Source organism: Amblyraja radiata, chromosome 2, assembly GCF_010909765.2.
Source record: "Amblyraja radiata isolate CabotCenter1 chromosome 2, sAmbRad1.1.pri, whole genome shotgun sequence".
Classification (NCBI taxonomy): domain Eukaryota; kingdom Metazoa; phylum Chordata; class Chondrichthyes; order Rajiformes; family Rajidae; genus Amblyraja; species Amblyraja radiata.
Window position 1 is genome coordinate 70,424,496 of NC_045957.1, and position 19,789 is coordinate 70,444,284.

The following is a 19,789-nucleotide window of genomic DNA, read 5'->3' on the forward strand; positions in this document are numbered from 1 at the left end:
GAGTTGCAGCAGACCTGTAGTTTTCTGGGCATTTGTTCCAGATATGTGGGGTATAAAAACTAAATGCTGCCTCTCCATGTTTAGTTCTGACTCTGGGGACACAGAGCAGACCTGTCCCAAACGATCTGAGAGGTCTGGGTGGTTCGTAGCTAAGCAGAAGATCAGAAATGTATTTTGGCCCTAAACCATTCAGTGCTTTGTAAACTAACAGTAGTATTTTGAAATCAATTCTTTGAAAGACAGGAAGCCAGTGTAAAGACCTCAGAACTGGAGTAATGTGATCTACTTTTTTGGTCTTAGTGAGGACTCGAGCAGCAGCGTTCTGAATTAACTGCAGCTGTCTGTAGCGCAACAAAAGAAAGCTTTCCACTGTACCTCAGTACATGTGATAATCATAAACCTAAAAACTCCTCTGCTCTTCCTTGAAGAGGTGCCACAGGATCTTTTACATCCAATTGAGAGGGCTTGGCCACCTCAATGACATTGGTATTCTTCAGATCACCCATATCCTAACAGAGACCAAACGATGTTCACCCATTACCACAATGTTGACCGACCCACAAGACTCCTAGATAAGCAATACTACACCACATCTCTGTAACAACCTTCACTCATACATCTGAGATATTAGGACTTCTCTGATTCTAGACAGTAATACATCTATTTGAGTTCTTGGGAAAACACTTAGCAGGCACGTGCCGTCAGGATAGGCAAGGTAGGCACTGCCTGCCCTGACTAAAATTATGAAATGGCAATTATTAAATATAAATAGTAAAGGCAAGGGAGAATTATGCCTATCTAAGAGATCGATCTCTTAGGTAGGCATAATTCTCCGTATCTTTCAACCGCAGCACTGGTAACACACGGAGGTCTGTGCAGCCCATGTGCCGTCAGCGCTGCTTCAAGCCGTCATTGACAAGCGGGGTTGAAGGCAGCTGAAATTCTGCCTTTGCAGTACTGCGCATGCGCAGCATCATACTGTGCATGCGCAGCGCGGGTTTCTTGGCGGGTTTTTCTAATATGGATTTTCATTATTTTAAGTGTATCTTAGGAAACAAAGAGTGAAAAATGGAGTTTGTCTACCAATAACGTGGTAAGTACATTTCTTGGTGCTTTATGTTTTTAAATACCGTATTTCCCGGGGTGGGGGGGAGAGCTCCTTTTACAGTGTTTGAGGAGTCTGGCCCGGGGTAAAGTTGCGGGGAGGGCAGGAGCGTTGTGAAGGAGAGGATCAGGGCCAGTAACCCACTTGCGACCCTCCGGGCACGGAGCCACCGCATTATGGCCGGGGGGAGAAGTAGCTCGGGTGGTTGCGAGTGGCCGCCGGGACCAGACAGCCCCTTCTGCCGGCCAGCCTCACTCATGTCAGCCGCTCCCGCAAATCCTTAAATTCCGACAGCGTGCTCAAGGGACCGATTGAGGTTACTCGGCTGTCGGAATTTAAGGATTTGCGGGAAGCGGCTGACATGAGCGAAGCCGGCGAGCGGCAGGTGAGAGGTGTTCAGACGGAGAGCACTGCCAGACGTGAGCGAGCCGGCAGAAGGCGCTGAAGTGGCGGTCAGTTCTGCTGTCGGGTCCCAGCGGCCGCTCACAGTCACCCGAGCAGCTTCCTTCCCCGGAAGTGGCGGCCAGTTCTGCTGTCCGTGCCCGGAGCGCTGCGGCAGCGGTGAGTGAGTCTGACATGATCTCCGACCCCCTCCTTCTCAACACTCCTGCCCTCCCCGCATCTTTAATCCCTGGCACAGACTCTCCGCAAGCTGCGAAAGGAACTCTCCCTCCAATTGGTCCTTTGAATTAGTATTCTCATTCAATAAGATGACAACTGATTCCACTTGTCCCCCGATGTCCTCCCGTTTTTCCCACCATCTCTCCACCTGCCTTCATCCTCTGTCCCCCGCCCATTCAGTAATTAAAAAATGAAGAAGATTTAGAAGCCTTGGGAAAATTGAATTGTTACTTATTTTAATTTTTTACTGAGAGAACAATCTGCGCATGCGCGGTTTACGATTTTTTTTTTAAAGCCGACTGACTGCCTACCTTGAGTAATTACTCACGGCACGTGCCTGACACTTAGATACTTTGCTTTGTTGAAGATCCAATATAGCTGAAAGTATTTCTAGATTTACTGACCTATGCATTCAGATGGTCTGGTAGTTTACATTTACTATTGTTGGATATAATTTACAACCCATTTGCTTAATTACACAATAATAAGCAATAGGAACCGATATGACTCCTTAAAGATGTGTCTCTGTTCAATAAAAACATGGCTCTTGGTCTCAGTGCCATAACCCTTAACTTTTCTATACGCCACATATACATGACCTTCAGAAGAAATTCCTTCTAATCTCCCTTTTAAGTGGAAGGAAAATATATATCCTGCTTCTGGATTCACCACTAAAAAAATATTCTCTAAGTATCTAAAATTCCCCCCAATCTGATATGTTTCAATGAAATTACCTCTCATCCTTTTAAACTTAAAGGAGTGTAGATCGAACCCATTTCATTGGTCCTACTTTCAACTTGAAAATAAATTTAGTGAACCTTCTTCTGAACAATAAGCAGATCACAACTGAACATGTATAGGTGTAGCAGTTATAGCAAGACTTCACTACTTCTATGCCCATTTTTAACTAAGTAAGCAATTCCATTATTTACATTCAAAGGAAACATGTAATTTATTAAATAAAATGAAATTACTAATGAAACACTGTCATATTAACCTTACTCCAAAGTTTTGTACTTACCGTGACAGAGATAGCCAGGCAGGTGAAAGTAAATCTCTTGATATGTGACTTATTGATCACGTTCCCAAGTTTATTGCTGGGATTGTTCTGTAACCAATTAAAAATATATATTTGTTTCTGGATTCATATTAATGAAATATGAAATAATTATTCTCTTAAAAACCTTTAGCTTCAAAAGGGTTCAACAGACAGCAATATATAAGCAATTTGAACTATCAGTTTTTACCATGCCTGAATATTAGGTAACAAAATTCTGCGGTTATTATTCATTTCTATCAATAGTTTCGCAAAATATATGATGAATTGACCTTGCATTGTTATAAACGACAATTCCAAAAAAGATGGAGGCTTTAAGAATAGTTACAATTATTTATTTTCCATTTGTCATGTACCTGTATCATGTAAGTTTCAAGTACATGGGGTAGGTAGCGTGGGGAGAATTTTCATGTTACTTTACCAAGGCAAGTTCTTCGAATCTTATGATATAGCCTTGAAACACACTATCTACACCAGAAGGCATTCAAACTCCTAAGGAGGAGCAACCGATCCCATTACATTTTTCACTGTCACGTTCCCAGCGGAGGTTGGACAGCCCCTTGCGCAATCAAGGAGCATTCCTTAACCCTCTAACATCACTCTACAAAACTGGTGGGTTGCAAGTGTATGTGCACCATATGCATTTATAGAAGTCCAGCATATGCTCACGATAATAATGGGGTTTCCACAAACGTACATTTGTGGCACATAAAAGCCTCATGCTCTGCAATAAAATTTCTAGCCCACTAATCTTAAAATAAAACTACTCTGGAAATGTCACTCACATTTAGACATGTATATTATTGCAAATATTATTCCCAATGCTCATGGACCTGTAAAATTTGAAGTGGGGTCCAGAAGCAGATAGTACTTGGTTATACTAAGGTTCAATTGCATGACATTAGCTGGCTAAAAGTGGTGATATCTAAAGAACATCATCATATATATTATACATTCATTTGAACCAGCATTTTTGAGAACCACACAGTAAGCAACATTTTTGCCTTACAATCTTTATTGAACTATTTCTACATTTGCTGAGCTTAGCATTACCTTGTCAAAAGCAGGGTAAACTGCTCGAAGCTCAGTCAACCAGCCATAAGGCATGTGACCAACTGGATATGTTGCTGTCAAAACTGCAACAGCCTTAAAAGAGAAAAATAAACGTTAATAAATCAATATGTATCACTTTCCTATTATATAGGGAATAATTCTGGTTATGAACACAAAAGTGATTGTGGATTTATTCATTGTTATACACTTGATTTTTCTCTCTATTGACTTGCTGCTTCCTGCTCCAAAGGTAGGGTCTTGCTTTCCATGTAGGTTGACTACAGTTTATCTGACAGTATTAGATCAATGTGTCACTGCCATCATGTTACAGCATAATCTCACACTGTCAAATGCAGGAATGTTTGCCTTGCCTTGGTCTCTTTGTATCCCTCTTGTTGAGTTTACTTAGTTCCTTTCATCCAAATCTTCCTCTTACAATAGAAAGTACGTTCTTTTGTGCTTGAGTGCAATCCATTGTCTCTGTAAACTTGGCCACACAAAGCCACCCAAAGTATAAACCCATGTTATGTCTGCAGTGCCTCCAATTATCAGTAAATCAACTACTATACTGTAAGTACCAGGTGGGGTGGGTGGGGTGGGTGGGGGGGGGGAAGTGGGGGGAGAGGGGAGGGAGAGTTATTCAATTGAGGAGCAATATGTAGATGATATGTGCATGTACCTTTAACATAGTGACCTCACCACTACTAACCACTCCCCATATCACAAGTATAATTACAACCTCCCCACCCACTGATCTCTCTCTAGTTCCCGTGACAGGCCACATACAGCTAGTGCAGTAATGTATGTTACAGTATGAATAAAGTGAAGTAAAGACACAGTGTGTTGATGACTAGTCTTTACATGGTGTCAGAAGTGGGATTCGAACCCACGCCTCCTCATCCCGGTTGCAAGACAAAAAAAACAACAACAACAACAACAACAACAAAAAACAAAAAAAAACTGGGGAAGTTCATCCCCGACCTCAGCGAGCTGAGCGCGCTCCTGAGGGAGTTGATTAAGAAGGACACTGCCTGGGCCTGGTTCCCTCAACACCAGAGAGCTTTTGACGTCCTGAAGTCCAGGCTGGTCAGCACCCCCACGCTCAAATTTTTCGACCTACAGCGTCCCATTGTCATCACCTGCGACGCCTCCCAGTTCGGTCTTGGTGCCGCTTGTCTACAGCTCCACGATGGCCTGCAGCTGCCTGTTTCCTACGCATCCCGCACCATGACCCCTGCCGAGCAGCGCTATGCTCAGATAGAGAAGGAGTTGCTGGCTGTGGTATTTGCCTGCTCCAAGTTCAAGGACTACATCCTGGGCAACACTTTCACCATCGAGACCGACCACCAGCCGCTTGTCACCATCCTCAACAAGCCGATCCATGTTGCCTCATCCTGGTTGCAGCGCATGATGCTGCAGCTCCAGCGTTTTACGTTCGAGATTGTCTATCGCAAAGGCAAGGACATGTTCGTGGCCGACACGCTATCCCGCGCGCCGCTAACGTCCACCGATCGCCACCCATATGAAATGTCTGACTTGATGGTGCTCAATGTCAATATTGTACCTTCACAGCAAATGCAGTCCCTGGTCCAGCACACTGCCAAGGTGGGGGGGGGGGGGGGGGGGGGGGGGGAGGGGAGGGAGAGTTATTCAATTAAGGAGCAAGATGTAGATGATATGTGCATGTACCTTTAACATAGTGACCTCACCACTACTAACCACTCCCCATATCACAAGTATAATTACAACCTCCCCACCCACTGATCTCTCTAGTTCCCGTGACAGACCACGTACAGCTAGTGCAGTAATGTATGTTACAGTATGAATAAAGTGAAGTAAAGACACAGTGTGTTGATGACGCTTCTTTACACAAGATAAATCTTCACTTGGAATGACAGTGTTGATCAGATCAGGGAAGGGTAGCACAGCTTTTGTGGCAAGTGATCCTGCCTGACTAAACAAGATTTTTGTAAAAGTAACATCATTTAATGATGAGGGCAGTGCAAGAGATCCAATACTAGTTGGCATTTTAGATCTATGGTTGGCTTGGATCATGAAGGTGACAATGGAAAATTGCTCGTCTGATTAGAAGTCTATGGCCATTGATATGCCACAGGGATGGCTGCTGAGACCCTTACTGCTTGTCATGTAAATTAACATTTAAGATATGAATGTTGGAGGTTTCAATAATAAGTTTGCAGAATAAACAAAAATTGGTGGTGGTAGTGAGGAAAATAGTTTTAGGTCACAGAATGATATTGATCAGCTAATAAATTGGGCAGAGCAATAACAAATGGAATTTAATCCCGGCAGGTGCGAGGTGATACATTTTGGCAGATCTAATAAAGGTTGAACACATACTAAAGGTGAGTATTGAAGAATGAAGGGACCTTGGTGGCCCAGTACATAGATCCCTGAAGGTTGGCAGCACAAGCCGATACGAATGGAGAAGGCATACTTGATGTTCGCCTTCATTAACCATAGTACCGAACAGTAGAGCATGGAACAATCACAGTTGGAATAGTGTATGTAATTTTGTTCATCGCGTTATGGAAAGGGCATGATAATATTGGAGAGATTCCAGAGAAGTTTTACCAGAATATTTCGCAGCGGATATTGCCTGGGATAGAAGGTTTCAGTCATAAAGGAAGACTGGATAGGCTGGGTTTGTTTTTCTTGGAAGGAGGAGGGCGAGGGGTTAATTGATTGCAGTATACAAAATTATGAGAGGCATAGAGATAGTGAGAAACTTTTTCACATAAGATGTCTAAAACCAGAAGGCGCCCATTTTAAGAGGTTCAGATGGGATTTGAAGGGGAAAAAAATCTTCAAGGTGGTTGCGATCTGGAACATTGTTCATGAGAAAATTTAGACGGACTGACAGGCCTTTATTTGTGCTGTATGATTCTATCACAGAAAATTAATAAACAGTTACAGAAAGACCTATATTTTAATTATTTTTTTAAATAAATAGGATAGCTATTGTATTAAGTTGTTTTTAATTTCAAATAACATAGCTAGTGTAGCACAATGAGTGAATTAGATGCTAGACCTTTCAAAAACTACTTAACGGCCTGTCCCACTGCGGTGACCTAATTCACGAGTTTAGAAGGGTTTGCCCTCGACTTATACTCGCAGCATGGTCGACACGAGGTCCTAGGAGGTCTTCGTAACTCTCCTTCATGCTCGAGAGTAGTCCCGGCGTATTCGAGGCCTCAGCTAGGTCGCGGTGTTTTTTTCAACATGCTGCAAAATGCCCGCGAGTAAAAAAAGGTGGCCATGGGAAAAAATCGTCATTTTTTGACTCGTAGGTTTAGTCGAGGTAGGTCGGAGTAAGTCGTAATGCTATCATAGGTAATCAAAGGCAATTGAAGATAATCAAAGGTAACGCTAGTTGAGAATCGGTAATGCTAAACTCTCTCTCTCTCTCTCTCTCTCTCTCTCTCTCCTCCCACCCCCCCCCCCTCCCTTTGGTCCCAATTTGAAACAGAGCTTCTCTTCATTTTTAATGCATTCATAAATAAAAGGACTGAACTCATCATTATTGACCAATACATTGACAACCTCCCTTTAGCAGAAATGGAATTGGCATTTACAATTAAGCAAAGATCAACAGACATGTTGTTTGAAACCACCAACAAGAGACACAACGTTCCATGCTGCAATACCACAAATTAAGGAATCATGAGGTGGTAGCGGTAGAGGTAGGGACGAGTGTTATATTTAGTATAAATGTTCCCAGCATGTGGTTTGCACAGGAACTCTATGGTTCTGAATTCTAACAGGAGCAAACACACGCTTTTATTTGAATAGACTAAAACAAACTCACCTCTGTGGCTGTTGGACTGCCTCCCAGATCACGAGACACAAACAAATTGACTATAGGTCTGCTTATTCGCTGAGTCGCTAGAATCAAGGCCAAAGGCCACCAGAAAGCCAACATCTTCTTTATTGTAGCCTCACCCTACAACATTAAAAAAAAATAAGTTCAGATCCAAGTACAGCAGTTCAAAAACAATATTCAAACATTACAGAAAGGATGTAGAGGATTTGTTGAGGATGCAGAAGAGCTATACCGGGATGGTTCGTGGACTAATGGGACCATGCTTTGTCCAAGGAAAGGTTGGACAAAGCATGGTTTTCCCTGGAGCGCAAAGGCTGAGGGGCAAACTGATTGAAATTTATAAAATGAAGAGAGGCATAAATAGGGCAGTTTTTTTTTTTTTATACAGAGTGTGGTAGGAGCTTAACACAGGTTGCCAGGAATGGTGGGTGGAAGCAAATAGGATAGTAAAGGAATGTTACAACATTTTGAGATTTTAAAAATCAAGCCTGTAATTTATCCCATCAGATAAAGCATAAAAAGAACTTTAATTTGAAAGCTAGAAAATAGAAATAGAAAATGTCACTTTCATATCTTCAGTATTAAAAAAAGTTATGGTCATTTTCATACTCGGAAATTAGCATCTTGTTCCCTATTGCTTTTCCATTAACTTAACACAAAAGCTGTGATCGAGGACAGTCAATTGACATAAAAGCCCATAACTTTCTTAAAAAATTAAGAGAACTGAATGAAATTTTCAGTTATTATAGATTGAAGCATTCTGAAACAAATATGATACATCTTACTTGGATGACCTGAAATTAAAGTATATAATTAGTTAATTATCTAATTAGCTTATTACAAAATTAACCGTTGTGATGGAAATAGTAATAAGCACCCAAACTACCTTGAAATTCAAAAATGTGATATTCTCAAGACCAGAACTTGATTATTATTGTAACGTTAAAAGAAATAGTAAATACCCAACAAAAAATTCATATGGATCAGTCATCAAATCAATTAAATTCATCTAAATTCAATTACTAGATCTAAACATCTATCCCATTCTTAAGAGAAGGCTAAAAATAAAAAATAAATAGACAAAGTATCCAAATAACAAATTGATCCCATTCACACAAGAATTCACAATATAACATGATGTTTAAATCTCACTTCATCATGAATTTTTATACCAAATCGAAGGAATTGAATGTTTAATTTCCATAAATTTTACTCTGTTGGTTTATAACACTGCAGCAGGCAAGGGTGGTATTATACAGAGTGTTCAAGAAGGAACTGCAGATGCTGGAAGATCGTAGGTACACAAAATTGCTGGAGAAACTCAGCGGGTGCAGCAGCATCTATGGAGCGAAGGAAATAGGCGACGTTTCGGGCCGAAACCCTTCTTCAGACTGATACAGATATGTGTTCAAAATCCACAAACATCCACTCTCAAGATAATGAGAGTGCAGTTGTACAGGGCCCTAGTGCGACCACACCTGGAGTATTGTGTGCAGTTTTGGTCCCCTAATTTGAGGAAGGACATTCTTGCTATTGAGGGAGTGCAGCTTAGGTTAACAATGTTAATTCCCGGGATGGCGGGACTGTCATATGCTGAGAGAATGGAGCAGCTGGGCTTGTACACTCTGGAATTTAGAAGAATGAGAGGGGATCTTATTGAAACATATAAGATTATTAAGGGTTTGGACACGCTAGAGTTCACATTTAAGAATAAGGGGTAACCCATTTGGAACGGAGATGAGGAAACACTTTTTCTCACAGAGAGTTGTGAGTCTGTGGAGGCCAGTTCTCTGGATACTTTCAAGAGAGAGCTAAATAGGGCTCTTAAAGAAAGTCAGGGGATATGGGGAGAAGGCAGGAACGGGGTACTGATTGGGGATGATCAGCCATGATCACATTGAATGGCAGTGCTGGCTCGAAGGGCCGCGTGGCCTACTCCTGCACCTATTGTCTATAATTAAAATCATTATTTTTTGCACAATCATGTCATAAGAACGTCAAAATTACCTATATAGTTGATGTATTGTCTATCCATGATCAATATTTTCATACTAAATATGACTAAAAACTATGTACTGTGGAAGTTTTAAGTCAGATATTTAGTATGGAAATATTGATCATGTATAGACAATAATACAAAATATAGATAATTTAGATGTTCTTATGACTTGATTGTGCAAAAAAATAATGAATTTGAATATCTTGAGAGTGGATGTATGTGGATTATGATACAGAGATCGGATTGTGCCCGTCACCATGATTTTGCGCACACTCACAGTCACAGCCGGCAGGCAGGACACGGACGATATCGGGCCTAAATAACATATTTCGCATCAACAGATTAAAATGAAATTACACCAAAAACTAGATAAGATGTTAAATAAACTCCCTACAGTACATACTTTTTGTTTTGTCCTGAACTTGCGATCCGTGATTTTGAAGACGTTAAAGCTGTCCCGATTTTCATTCAGCGATTCAATAGTTAAGCAACGTTTAAAAAAAAAAAATCCCGAACGGGATGACAGAACGAAATTTCCTCATCAGCTTGTCTGCCGAGGGAATCGCTCCTTGACAACCAATAAAAACCTTCATGTTACTAACTCCCTCCCCCCCAAGCTTCTCGAGTCGCACGCGCAGGCAGTGAGCAGATCAAGAGTGCCACTGATGGCAGCAATTTGTAACAACGCTAGATAGTGGAATTCAAATTGGTATCGTGTTGTGGGGCTGTACTTTTGCAAAAACATAGTGAATTTAAGAGCAATTTTCTGCTTTTCTGGACTCCAAAACATCCTTTTTATCTATTATTATAAATTGTTTATCCCTCTTGTGCCTCCCACTTTCTCTCACATTGCGATCCTACCTTTCATTTTCCTGTTTGTGTGTTATACTGTAACATCAATACTTTGTTTGAAATGTTTCTCGGAACAATATGCAATGGACTACTGAGAGAAAAGATTAGTTCTGATGATGCTTTGCAATTTGAGACAAGTTAATTGGCAATCTCACATTAAAGAATTCTCTTGGGCAGGGCAGCCATAAACAGCAACATTGGTGATGAAGAATGTTAGGACCTTGAGAGTGATATACTCGAATCCACAGTGTCATAAGCTTAAAGCCAATTGGATATTTGGGAGAAAATAAATTGGAAAATTAAAACATTAAATTGCAAATATTTAAATAAATATTCGATTATTCTCAATGGTTATTAATTTCACTGAGAAATTCTCAAGAAAATTGTTCCAAAGTGATTTAGAATGCAAGCTGAAAAGAGGTTTATAATTTTGCAAAGAGTAACAAAACTGAGAAGGTTTTAGAAACCAAAAGACAGTCAAACTGGAAATAAGAAAAAAGTACACAAGAATAAGCAGAGATTCTGCAGTTATTAAAAAAGAGAGCAAGTGAAGAAGACATCAGGCATTCAGGACTTTTCTAACTTCAGATGAACATTGACTTCTCTAACTTGAGATAGCCCTTGCTTTCTCACTCCATCCCCTCCCCCTTCCCAGTTCTCCCACTAGTCTTACTGTCTCTGACTACATTCTATCTTTGTCCCACCCCTCCCCTGACATCAGTCTGAGAAGGGTCTCAACCCGAAACGTCACCCATTCCTTCTTTCCAGACATGCTGCCTGACCCGCTGAGGTACTCCAGCATTTTGAGTCTGCCCTCAGTCATTTAGAAGTAGGAATTAATAAAAGGAAGGAGGAAATGGCCAAGACATTAAACAATTATTTTATACGTCTTCAAAGCAGTAGACATAACAAAAGATAGACACAAAATGCTGGAGTAACTCAGCGGGACTGGCAGCATCTCTGGAGAGAAGGAATGGGAGATGTTTCGGGTCGAGACCCTTCTTCAGATTGAAAGTCAAGAGAAAGGGAAATGAGAGATAGAGACAATGAAGTAGAGAGATATAGAACTGAATACGATGATAAAGGAAACGGGCCACTGGGTGAGAATGAGAAGCTGGTGCGACTTGGGTGGGGGAGGGATGGAGGGAGAGGGAAGGCAGAGGTGGGATCCCGTTGGAGGTGGCACAAATGACGGAGGATTATGTGTTGTATGCGACGGCTGATGGGGAGAAAGGTAAGGACTAGGGAGGGGGACTTTGTTTCTGTTGCGACTAGGGGATGGGGAAGTAAGGGCGGTGCTGCGGGATACCAAGGAGACACATGTGAGGGTTTCATCTATGATGGAAGAGGGGAACCCCTGTTCCCTAATGAATGAGGTCTTCTTGTTGAACCAATGATATAATGGAAGTGAGGGTTTTAAGTAATTCGAGTCATAGAGTGATACAGTGTGGAAACAGGCCCTTCGGCCCAACTTGCCCACACCGGCAAACAATGTGTCTGCTACACTAGTCCCACTTGCCTACGCTTGGTCCATATCCCTCCAAACCTGTCCTATCCATGTACCTGTCCAACTATTTCTTAAATGATGGGATAGTCCCAGCCACAACTACCTCATGTGGCAGCTTGTTCCATACTCCCACCACCCTTTGTGTAAAAAAGTTACCCCTCGGATTCCTATTAAATCTTTTCCCCTTCACCTTGAACCTATGTCCTCTGGTCCTCGATTCCCCTACTCTGGGCAAGAGCCTCTGTATATCTACCCGATCTATTCCTCTCATGATTTTGTACAGCTCTATAAGATTCCCCCTCATCCTCCTGTGGTCCATGGAGTAGAGACCCAGCCTACTCAACCTCTCCCTGTAGCTCACACCCTCTAGTCCATGCAACATCCTCATAAATATTTTCTGAACCCTTTCAAGCTTGACAATATCTTTCCTGTAACATGGTGCCCAGAACTAAATACAATATTCTAAATGCGGTCTCACCAACGTTTTATACAACTGCAACATGACCTCCATACTTCTATAATCAATACTCTGACTGATGAAGGCCAAAGTGCCAAAAGCCTTTTTGACCACCTTATCTACCTGCGACTCGACCTTCAAGGAACCATGCACCTGTACTGCTAGATCCCTCTGCTCTACAACACAACCCAGAGACCTACCATTTATTATGTAGGTCCTGCCCTTATTCAACATCCCAAAATGTTACACCTCTGTATTAAATTCCATCAACCATCTGGCCAATCGATCCAGGTCCTGCTGCAATCTTTCACAACCATCTTCACTATCTGCAATACCATTTATTTTTGTATCATCAGCAAACTTGCTAATCTTGCCCTGTACGTTCTCATCCAAATTATTAATCCAGATGACAAGCAGTAACAGGCCCAGCTCCGAGCCCTGAGGCACACCACTAGTCACAGGCCTCCAGTCCGAGAAGCAACCTTCCACCATCACCTTCCATGGAGCCAATTTGCTATCCATTCAGCTTTCTCTCCTTTAATCCCATACGACATAACCTTCCAGAGGAGCCTACCACGTGGGACCTTGTCGAATGCCTTACTGAAATTCATGTACACAACATCTACAGCTCTGCACTCAAGGACCTTTTTGGTCACATCTTCAAAAAAATCAATCAGATTTGTGAGACACAACTTCCCACATACAAAACCATGCTGGCTATTCCTAATCAGCCCTTGCCCATCCAAATGCCTGCATATCCTATCCCTCAGAATACTCTCTAATAACTGTACAACTACTGTATTTAAGGACGACCCGTAAATTTCCACCAGGGCTCCCACAATTTCTTCTCTAGTTTCCCGCAATGTCCTTGGATATATCTGATCAGGCCATGGAGATTTGTCTACCTTCATACACGACAGTACCTTCAGTACAGTGATGATAACACTGACTGCACTCAAGACACTTCCATTGACTGCCCCAAGTTCCTCCATCCTACTGTCTTTCTCCTCGGTAAATACAGAGGAGAAATATTAATTGAGGACATTTCCCATCTCCTGTGACCCCAGACGAAGGTGACCGCTTTGATTCCTGAGAGGTCCCACTCTCTCTCGAGTTACCTTTTTCCCCCTTATGTATTTATAAAAATCTTTTGGGTTTGTCCTGAATGCTTCCCGCAAGAGCTATCTCCTGGCCCCTTTTTGCCCTTCTGATCTCCTTTCTCAGTTTACTCCTTACTTCCAGAAACTCCTCCAGGGATGCACTTGATCCCAGCTGCCTATACCTGTCCCATGCATCCTTCTTGTTTTTGACCAACGCCTCAATTTCCCTCGTCAGCCAAGCTTCCTTAAGTTTGCCTGCTTTGTCCTTCACTCTAACGGGGACGTACATTTCCTGAGCTTTCATCAACACACTTTTAAAAACATCCCACTTGGGCAATGATCCTTTCCCCTCAAATAACCTGCTCCAGTCAACTTGAGCAAGACCTTCTCTCATACCCTCAAAATTGGCCTTACCCCAGTTGAGCATTTTAACATGTGGACCTATCCATAACTATCTTAAACCTAATCGAACTGTGGTCACTGGTCCCAAATGGCTCCTCCACAAACACTTCATTAACTTGCCCTTCCCAATACTAGATCCAGCGTTGCCCTCTACATACTACTTAAGAAAACTCTCCTGAACACTTTTGAGGAATTATACCCCATTTAAACCTTTCACTATGATTTTCCCAGTCTATATTGGGAAAGTTAAAATTGCCTACTACAACAACATTATTTGACTGCAGCTGTCTGTCATCTCCTGGCACATTTGTTCTTCTAATTCACGTTGACTATTCAGGGGTCTGTAGTACACCCCAAATAAGGTGATCATCTTTTTTTGTTCCTCAGCTCCATCCATATAGCCTCACTGGACGAACCGTCTGTAACGTCAACTCTGATCACAGCTGTGACATCCTCCTTAACCACAGATGTCCTCATCCTCCTGCCTATTCTGTCCACTAACCTTTCCCACACCACCCTCCATACCAACATCTAGCCTCTCACGTGCCTCTGTCCTGTACGAGATCCCACCCCCTGCCAAACTAGTTGAAACTCTTCCATGTTTTGTTAGTAATTAAGAGCACTGTGGGAATTAGTACAATTAAAAGCCAACCAGTCCTATGAATCTTCTGCCACTCCAGAAGAGAAGGCAGCAGAGGTATTAGCAAAGGTAGACAAAAATGCTGGAGAAACTCAGTGGGTAAGGCAGCATCTATGGAGCGAAGGAAATAGGTGACGAGAGGTATAAGCAATGTTACTTTATTACTATGGTGTGGATTGAAGAGGATAATGGGGTTCAAATTCATTCTTGGTCTTGTGCAAAATATAAGGATGGTAACCACCCTGCCATGTACTCCACGTATGAGATTAGCTTCAGTGGAACGGAACAATTCTATATTTAATCTAAATTATACGGAATAAATATCAACACCTTTCAAGAGTTTGCAAAGGAATGGTAGGCTACAGATAGGCGAGCAATGGAGCATATTTCAGGGAATATCTCTATGGAAATTATGTTGTTGAAAAACTTTTAATTAAGTGTTCTTCTGAGGGACTGGGGTGCCTTGCTCATAAAAATAATGACACCATATAGGTATATGCAGCAATTAGGTTTGTATTAAACAGATTGCCCCTTATTGCAAAAGAGCTGAAAACCAACGCATCTGGCCACCATTGCTGTCCGGTCGCAGCCTCGCCGCAAACGCTGAAAACCAACGCAGAATCACTCCCTGTCCTACTGTCTCCGCCTTAGATTACTAAAAAAATGAAACTATCCATTTTCAGTCTTAAATCTCTAAGTGACGCTATGTCACTTTACAGCTACTGTATGTTTTAATTCAGTTCAAGACTATGGGGCAGTACATTGGCCATAAAGTTGCTGCCTAAAAGTGCCAGAGACCCGGAATTGATCCTGAATATGGGTGCTGTCTGTATGGAGTTTGCTCCTTTTCCCTTTGATCGCATGGGGTTTCTCCGGGTGCTCTTGTTTCCTTCCACATTCCAAAGGTGTGCAGGAACCTTTTTTAGACCCAACCCAAAATGTAATATTTTCCTTTGGTCCAGAGATTCTGTCTGACCTGTTGAGTTACTCCAGATTTTTGTGTCTATCTTCAGTTTAAACTGCATCTGCAGTTCCTTCCCACATATATATATATATATATATATATATATATTTATATAGTTACTAGACTAAGTGGGACCCGTTGGGTCCCATGTTCACACGGGAGGGCTGGACCCCCGATGCAATATTCCACCTCTCCACCAAATTCCAATATTGGTGGCCAGTGCCAGCTTTCTGGAGTGCTGGTATGGGATCTTGGGGTGGCAGCTCAGTCCCTCACGCCTGATCTGCTGGCAGCTCACTCACGGCTGGTGGGCTGGCAATTGACTCATGACTATTCCTTGAAATTCCTTTTCAAGCAGGGTGCAAGGCCACCAAATTCAAATCCACGTTCCTACCATTTCAAGCAGGGTGCAAGGCCACCAAATTCAAGTGCAGTTTCCTACCACTTCAAGCAGGGTGCAAGGCCACCGAATTCAAGTGCAGTTTCCTACCACTTCAAGCAGGGTGCAAGGCCACCAAATTCAAGTGCAGTTTCATACCACTTTCAGCAGGGTGCAAGGCCACCAAATTCATGCAGTTTTCTACCATTTCAAGCAGGGTGCAAGGTCGCCGAATTCAAGTGCAGTTTCCAACCACTTCAAGCAGGGTGCAAGGCCACCGAATTCAAGTGCAGTTTCATACCACTTCAAGCTGGATCCAAGGCCACCAAATTCAGTGCAGTTTCATACCACTTCAAGCAGGATGCAAGGCCGCCAAATTCAAGTGCAGTTTCATTCCACTTCAAGCAGGGTGCAAGGCCAACAAATTCAAGTGCAGTTTCATTCCATTTCAAGCAGGGTGCAAGTCCACCAAATTCAAATGCAGCTTCATACCATTTCATGCAGGGTGAAACCACCATTAAAACACACAAAACACCAAACTCACAGTTCAGTAGACATTCCGTGTGTTCACGTGATTCACAGCTCAGAGTCATGACCTCTCCCTCCCCATCATGCAGAGACTGAGTCACACCCACACTTCCGGGTTTAATAACCCCTCCCCCTCCCACTGGAAAAGGTGTGGCTTTCATGTCGTGATTGACAGGAGAGAGATTCTCAACATTTTTTAAACACTAATAACGCTTTTATTTTTCATTGATGAGAAGAATTCTCTGCACCTGCTCAGCGGAGGGGGACTGAGTAAGATGGCCAAAAATCACAGCCGTAAGTGGTAACGTTTTTATCTAAAATCAATATACAACGCACACAGGATGTAAGTGCATTTGCAGTAGTGCATTTAACTTCAAGCCAAAGCACCCAAGCCGCCATTTGCATTAAGTAGTGCCTTTCAACTTCAAGCCAAAGCACCCAAGCCGCCATTGGCAGTAAGTAGTGCCTTTCAACCAAGCCAAAGCACCCGCCACCATTTGCAGTAAGTAGTGCCTTTCAACTTCAAGCCAAAGCACCCAAGCCACCATTTGCAGTAAGTAGTGCCTTTCAACTTCAAGCCAAAGCACCCAAGCCACCATTTGCAGTAAGTAGTGTTTTTCAACTCCAAGCCAAAGCACCCAAGCCACCATTTGCAGTAAGTAGTGCCTTTCAACTTCAAGCCAAAGCACCCAAGCCACCATTTGCAGTAAGTAGTGCCTATCAACTTCAAGCCAAAGCAACCAAGCCACCATTTGCAGTAACTAGTGCCTTTCAACTTCATGCCACCATTTGCAGCAAGTAGTGCCTTTCAACTTCATGCCAATGCACATACGCCTCCATTTGCAGTAAGTAGTGCTTTTCAACTTCAAGCCAAAGCACCCGCCACCATTTGCAGTAAGTAGTGCCTTTCAACTTCAAGCCAAAGCACCCAAGCCACCATTTGCAGTAAGTAGTGCCTTTCAACTTCAAGCCAAAGCACCCAAGCCACCATTTGCAGTAAGTAGTATTTTTCAACTCCAAGCCAAAGCACCCAAGCCACCATTTGCAGTAAGTAGTGCCTTTCAACTTCAAGCCAAAGCACCCAAGCCATCATTTGCAGTAAGTAGTGCCTATCAACTTCAAGCCAAAGCACCCGTCACCATTTGCAGTAAGTAGTGCCTTTCAACTTCAAGCCAAAGCACCCAAGCCACCATTTGCAGTAAGTAGTATTTTTCAACTCCAAGCCAAAGCACCCAAGCCACCATTTGCAGTAAGTAGTGCCTTTCAACTTCAAGCCAAAGCACCCAAGCCATCATTTGCAGTAAGTAGTGCCTATCAACTTCAAGCCAAAGCACCCGTCACCATTTGCAGTAAGTAGTGCCTTTCAACTTCAAGCCAAAGCACCCAAGCCACCATTTGCAGTAAGTACTGCCTTTCAACTTCAAGCCAAAGCACCCAAGCCACCATTTGCAGTAAGTAGTGCCTTTCAACTTCAAGCCAAAGCACCCAAGCCACCATTTGCAGTAAGTAGTGCCTTTCAACTTCAAGCCAAAGCACCCAAGCCACCATTTGCAGTAAGTAGTCTTTCAACTTCAAGCCAAAGCACCCAAGCCACCATTTGCAATAAGTAGTGCCTTTCAACTTCAACCCAAAGCACCCAAGCCAACATTTGCAGTAAGTAGTGCCTTTCAACTTCAAGCCAAAGCACCCAAGCCACCATTTGCAGTAAGTAGTGCCTTTCAACTTCAAGCCAAAGCACCCAAGCCACCATTTGCAATAAGTAGTGCCTTTCAACTTCATGCCACCATTTGCAGTGTAGTGCCTTTCAACTTCAAACCAAATCACCCATGCCACCATTTGCAGTGTAGTGCCTTTTAACTTCAAGCCCTAGCACCCAAGCCACCATTTGCAGTAAGTAGTGCCTTTCAACTTCAAGCAAAGCACCCAAGCCACCATTTGCAGTAAGTAGTGCCTTTCAACCTCAAGCCAAAGCACCCAAGCCACCATTTGCAGTAAGTAGTGCCTTTCAACTTCAAGCCAAAGCACCCAAGCCACCATTCTCAGTAAGTAGTGCCTTTCAACTTCAAGCCAAAGCACCCAAGCCACCATTTGCAGTAAATAGTGCCTTTCAACTTCAAGCCAAAGCACCCAAGCCACAATTTGTAGTAAGTAGTGCCTTTCAACTTCAAGCCAATGCCACCATTTGCAGTAAGTAGTGCCTTTCAACTTCAAGCCAAAGCACCCAAGCCACCATTTGCAGTAAGTAGTGCCTTTCAACTTCAAGCCAAAGCACCCGCCACCATTTGCAGTAAGTAGTGCTTTTCAACTTCAAGCCAACGCACCCAAGCCACCATTTGCAGTAAGTAGTGCCTTTCAACTTCAAGCCAAAGCACCCAAGCCACCATTTGCAGTAAGTAGTGCCTTTCAACTTCAAGCCAAAGCACCCACCGCCATTTGCAGTAAGTAGTGCCTTTCAACTTCAAGCCAAAGCACCCAAACAACCATTTGCAGGCAGTGCCTTTTTATTTCAAACAAACCATATTTTCATTTTCAAACCACATTAAGGGGACTCACAGTTGTGTAGACATTTGTTCAGTGTTATTCAGAGCTCAGAGAGACGTGATCCTTGGTTTCATCCACCTTGCAGAGACTGAGTGAGGCACACCACTTCCTGGTTTTATAGTCCCTCCCCCTCCCTCCAGCAGGGGCAGCAGAGAGAATGGTGATTTAAAGAAAAACATTAATATCTCTCTGATTTGTCATCGATGGGAAAAATCCTCCGCACCCGTAAGGCGGAGGGGGGCTCTGAGCGAGGTGGCCCATCCTACCTCTACCAAAGTCCACAATCAGTTCCTTCGTTTTGCTGGTGTTGAGAGCCAGGTTATTGTGCTGGCACCATTTGGTCAATCAGTCGATCTCATTTCTATACTCTGACTCGTCACCATCAGTGATACGCCCCACAACAGTGGTGTCATCGGCGAACTTGATGATGGAGTTCACACTATGTCCGGCTACGCAGTCATGAGTATAGAGTGAGTACAGCAGGCAGCTGAGCACGTAGCCTTGAGGCGCTCCCGTGCTGATTGTTATCGAGGATGACACATTTCTACCAATACGGACGGACTGTGGTCTGTGAATGAGGAAGTCGAGGATAAAATTGCAGAGGGATGCGCAGAGACCCAGTTCTGCGAGTTTTTTTTTTAACAGATTGAGTTTTTGCCCTTACCTTAAAATGTCTAAGAGCCTTCAACAACTGTTATGAATCGATATTTTTATGCTTTTTACAATGTGAGAGCTAATTT

At 42.9% G+C, this 19,789-nt stretch overlaps 1 protein-coding gene across 1 annotated transcript in view; it reads right to left on the reverse strand.

Moving 5' to 3' along the window:
- Positions 1 to 19,789, reverse strand: part of ankh (ANKH inorganic pyrophosphate transport regulator) — a 111,571-nt gene that overhangs the window by 27,648 nt on the left and 64,134 nt on the right. The window contains exons 6-8 of the mRNA XM_033048509.1: positions 7,666 to 7,800; positions 3,837 to 3,929; positions 2,748 to 2,834 (exon numbers count right to left, since the gene is read on the reverse strand). Of these exons, the coding sequence (XP_032904400.1) occupies positions 2,748 to 2,834; positions 3,837 to 3,929; positions 7,666 to 7,800 (315 nt within the window). The remainder of the gene's footprint in view (positions 1 to 2,747; positions 2,835 to 3,836; positions 3,930 to 7,665; positions 7,801 to 19,789) is intronic.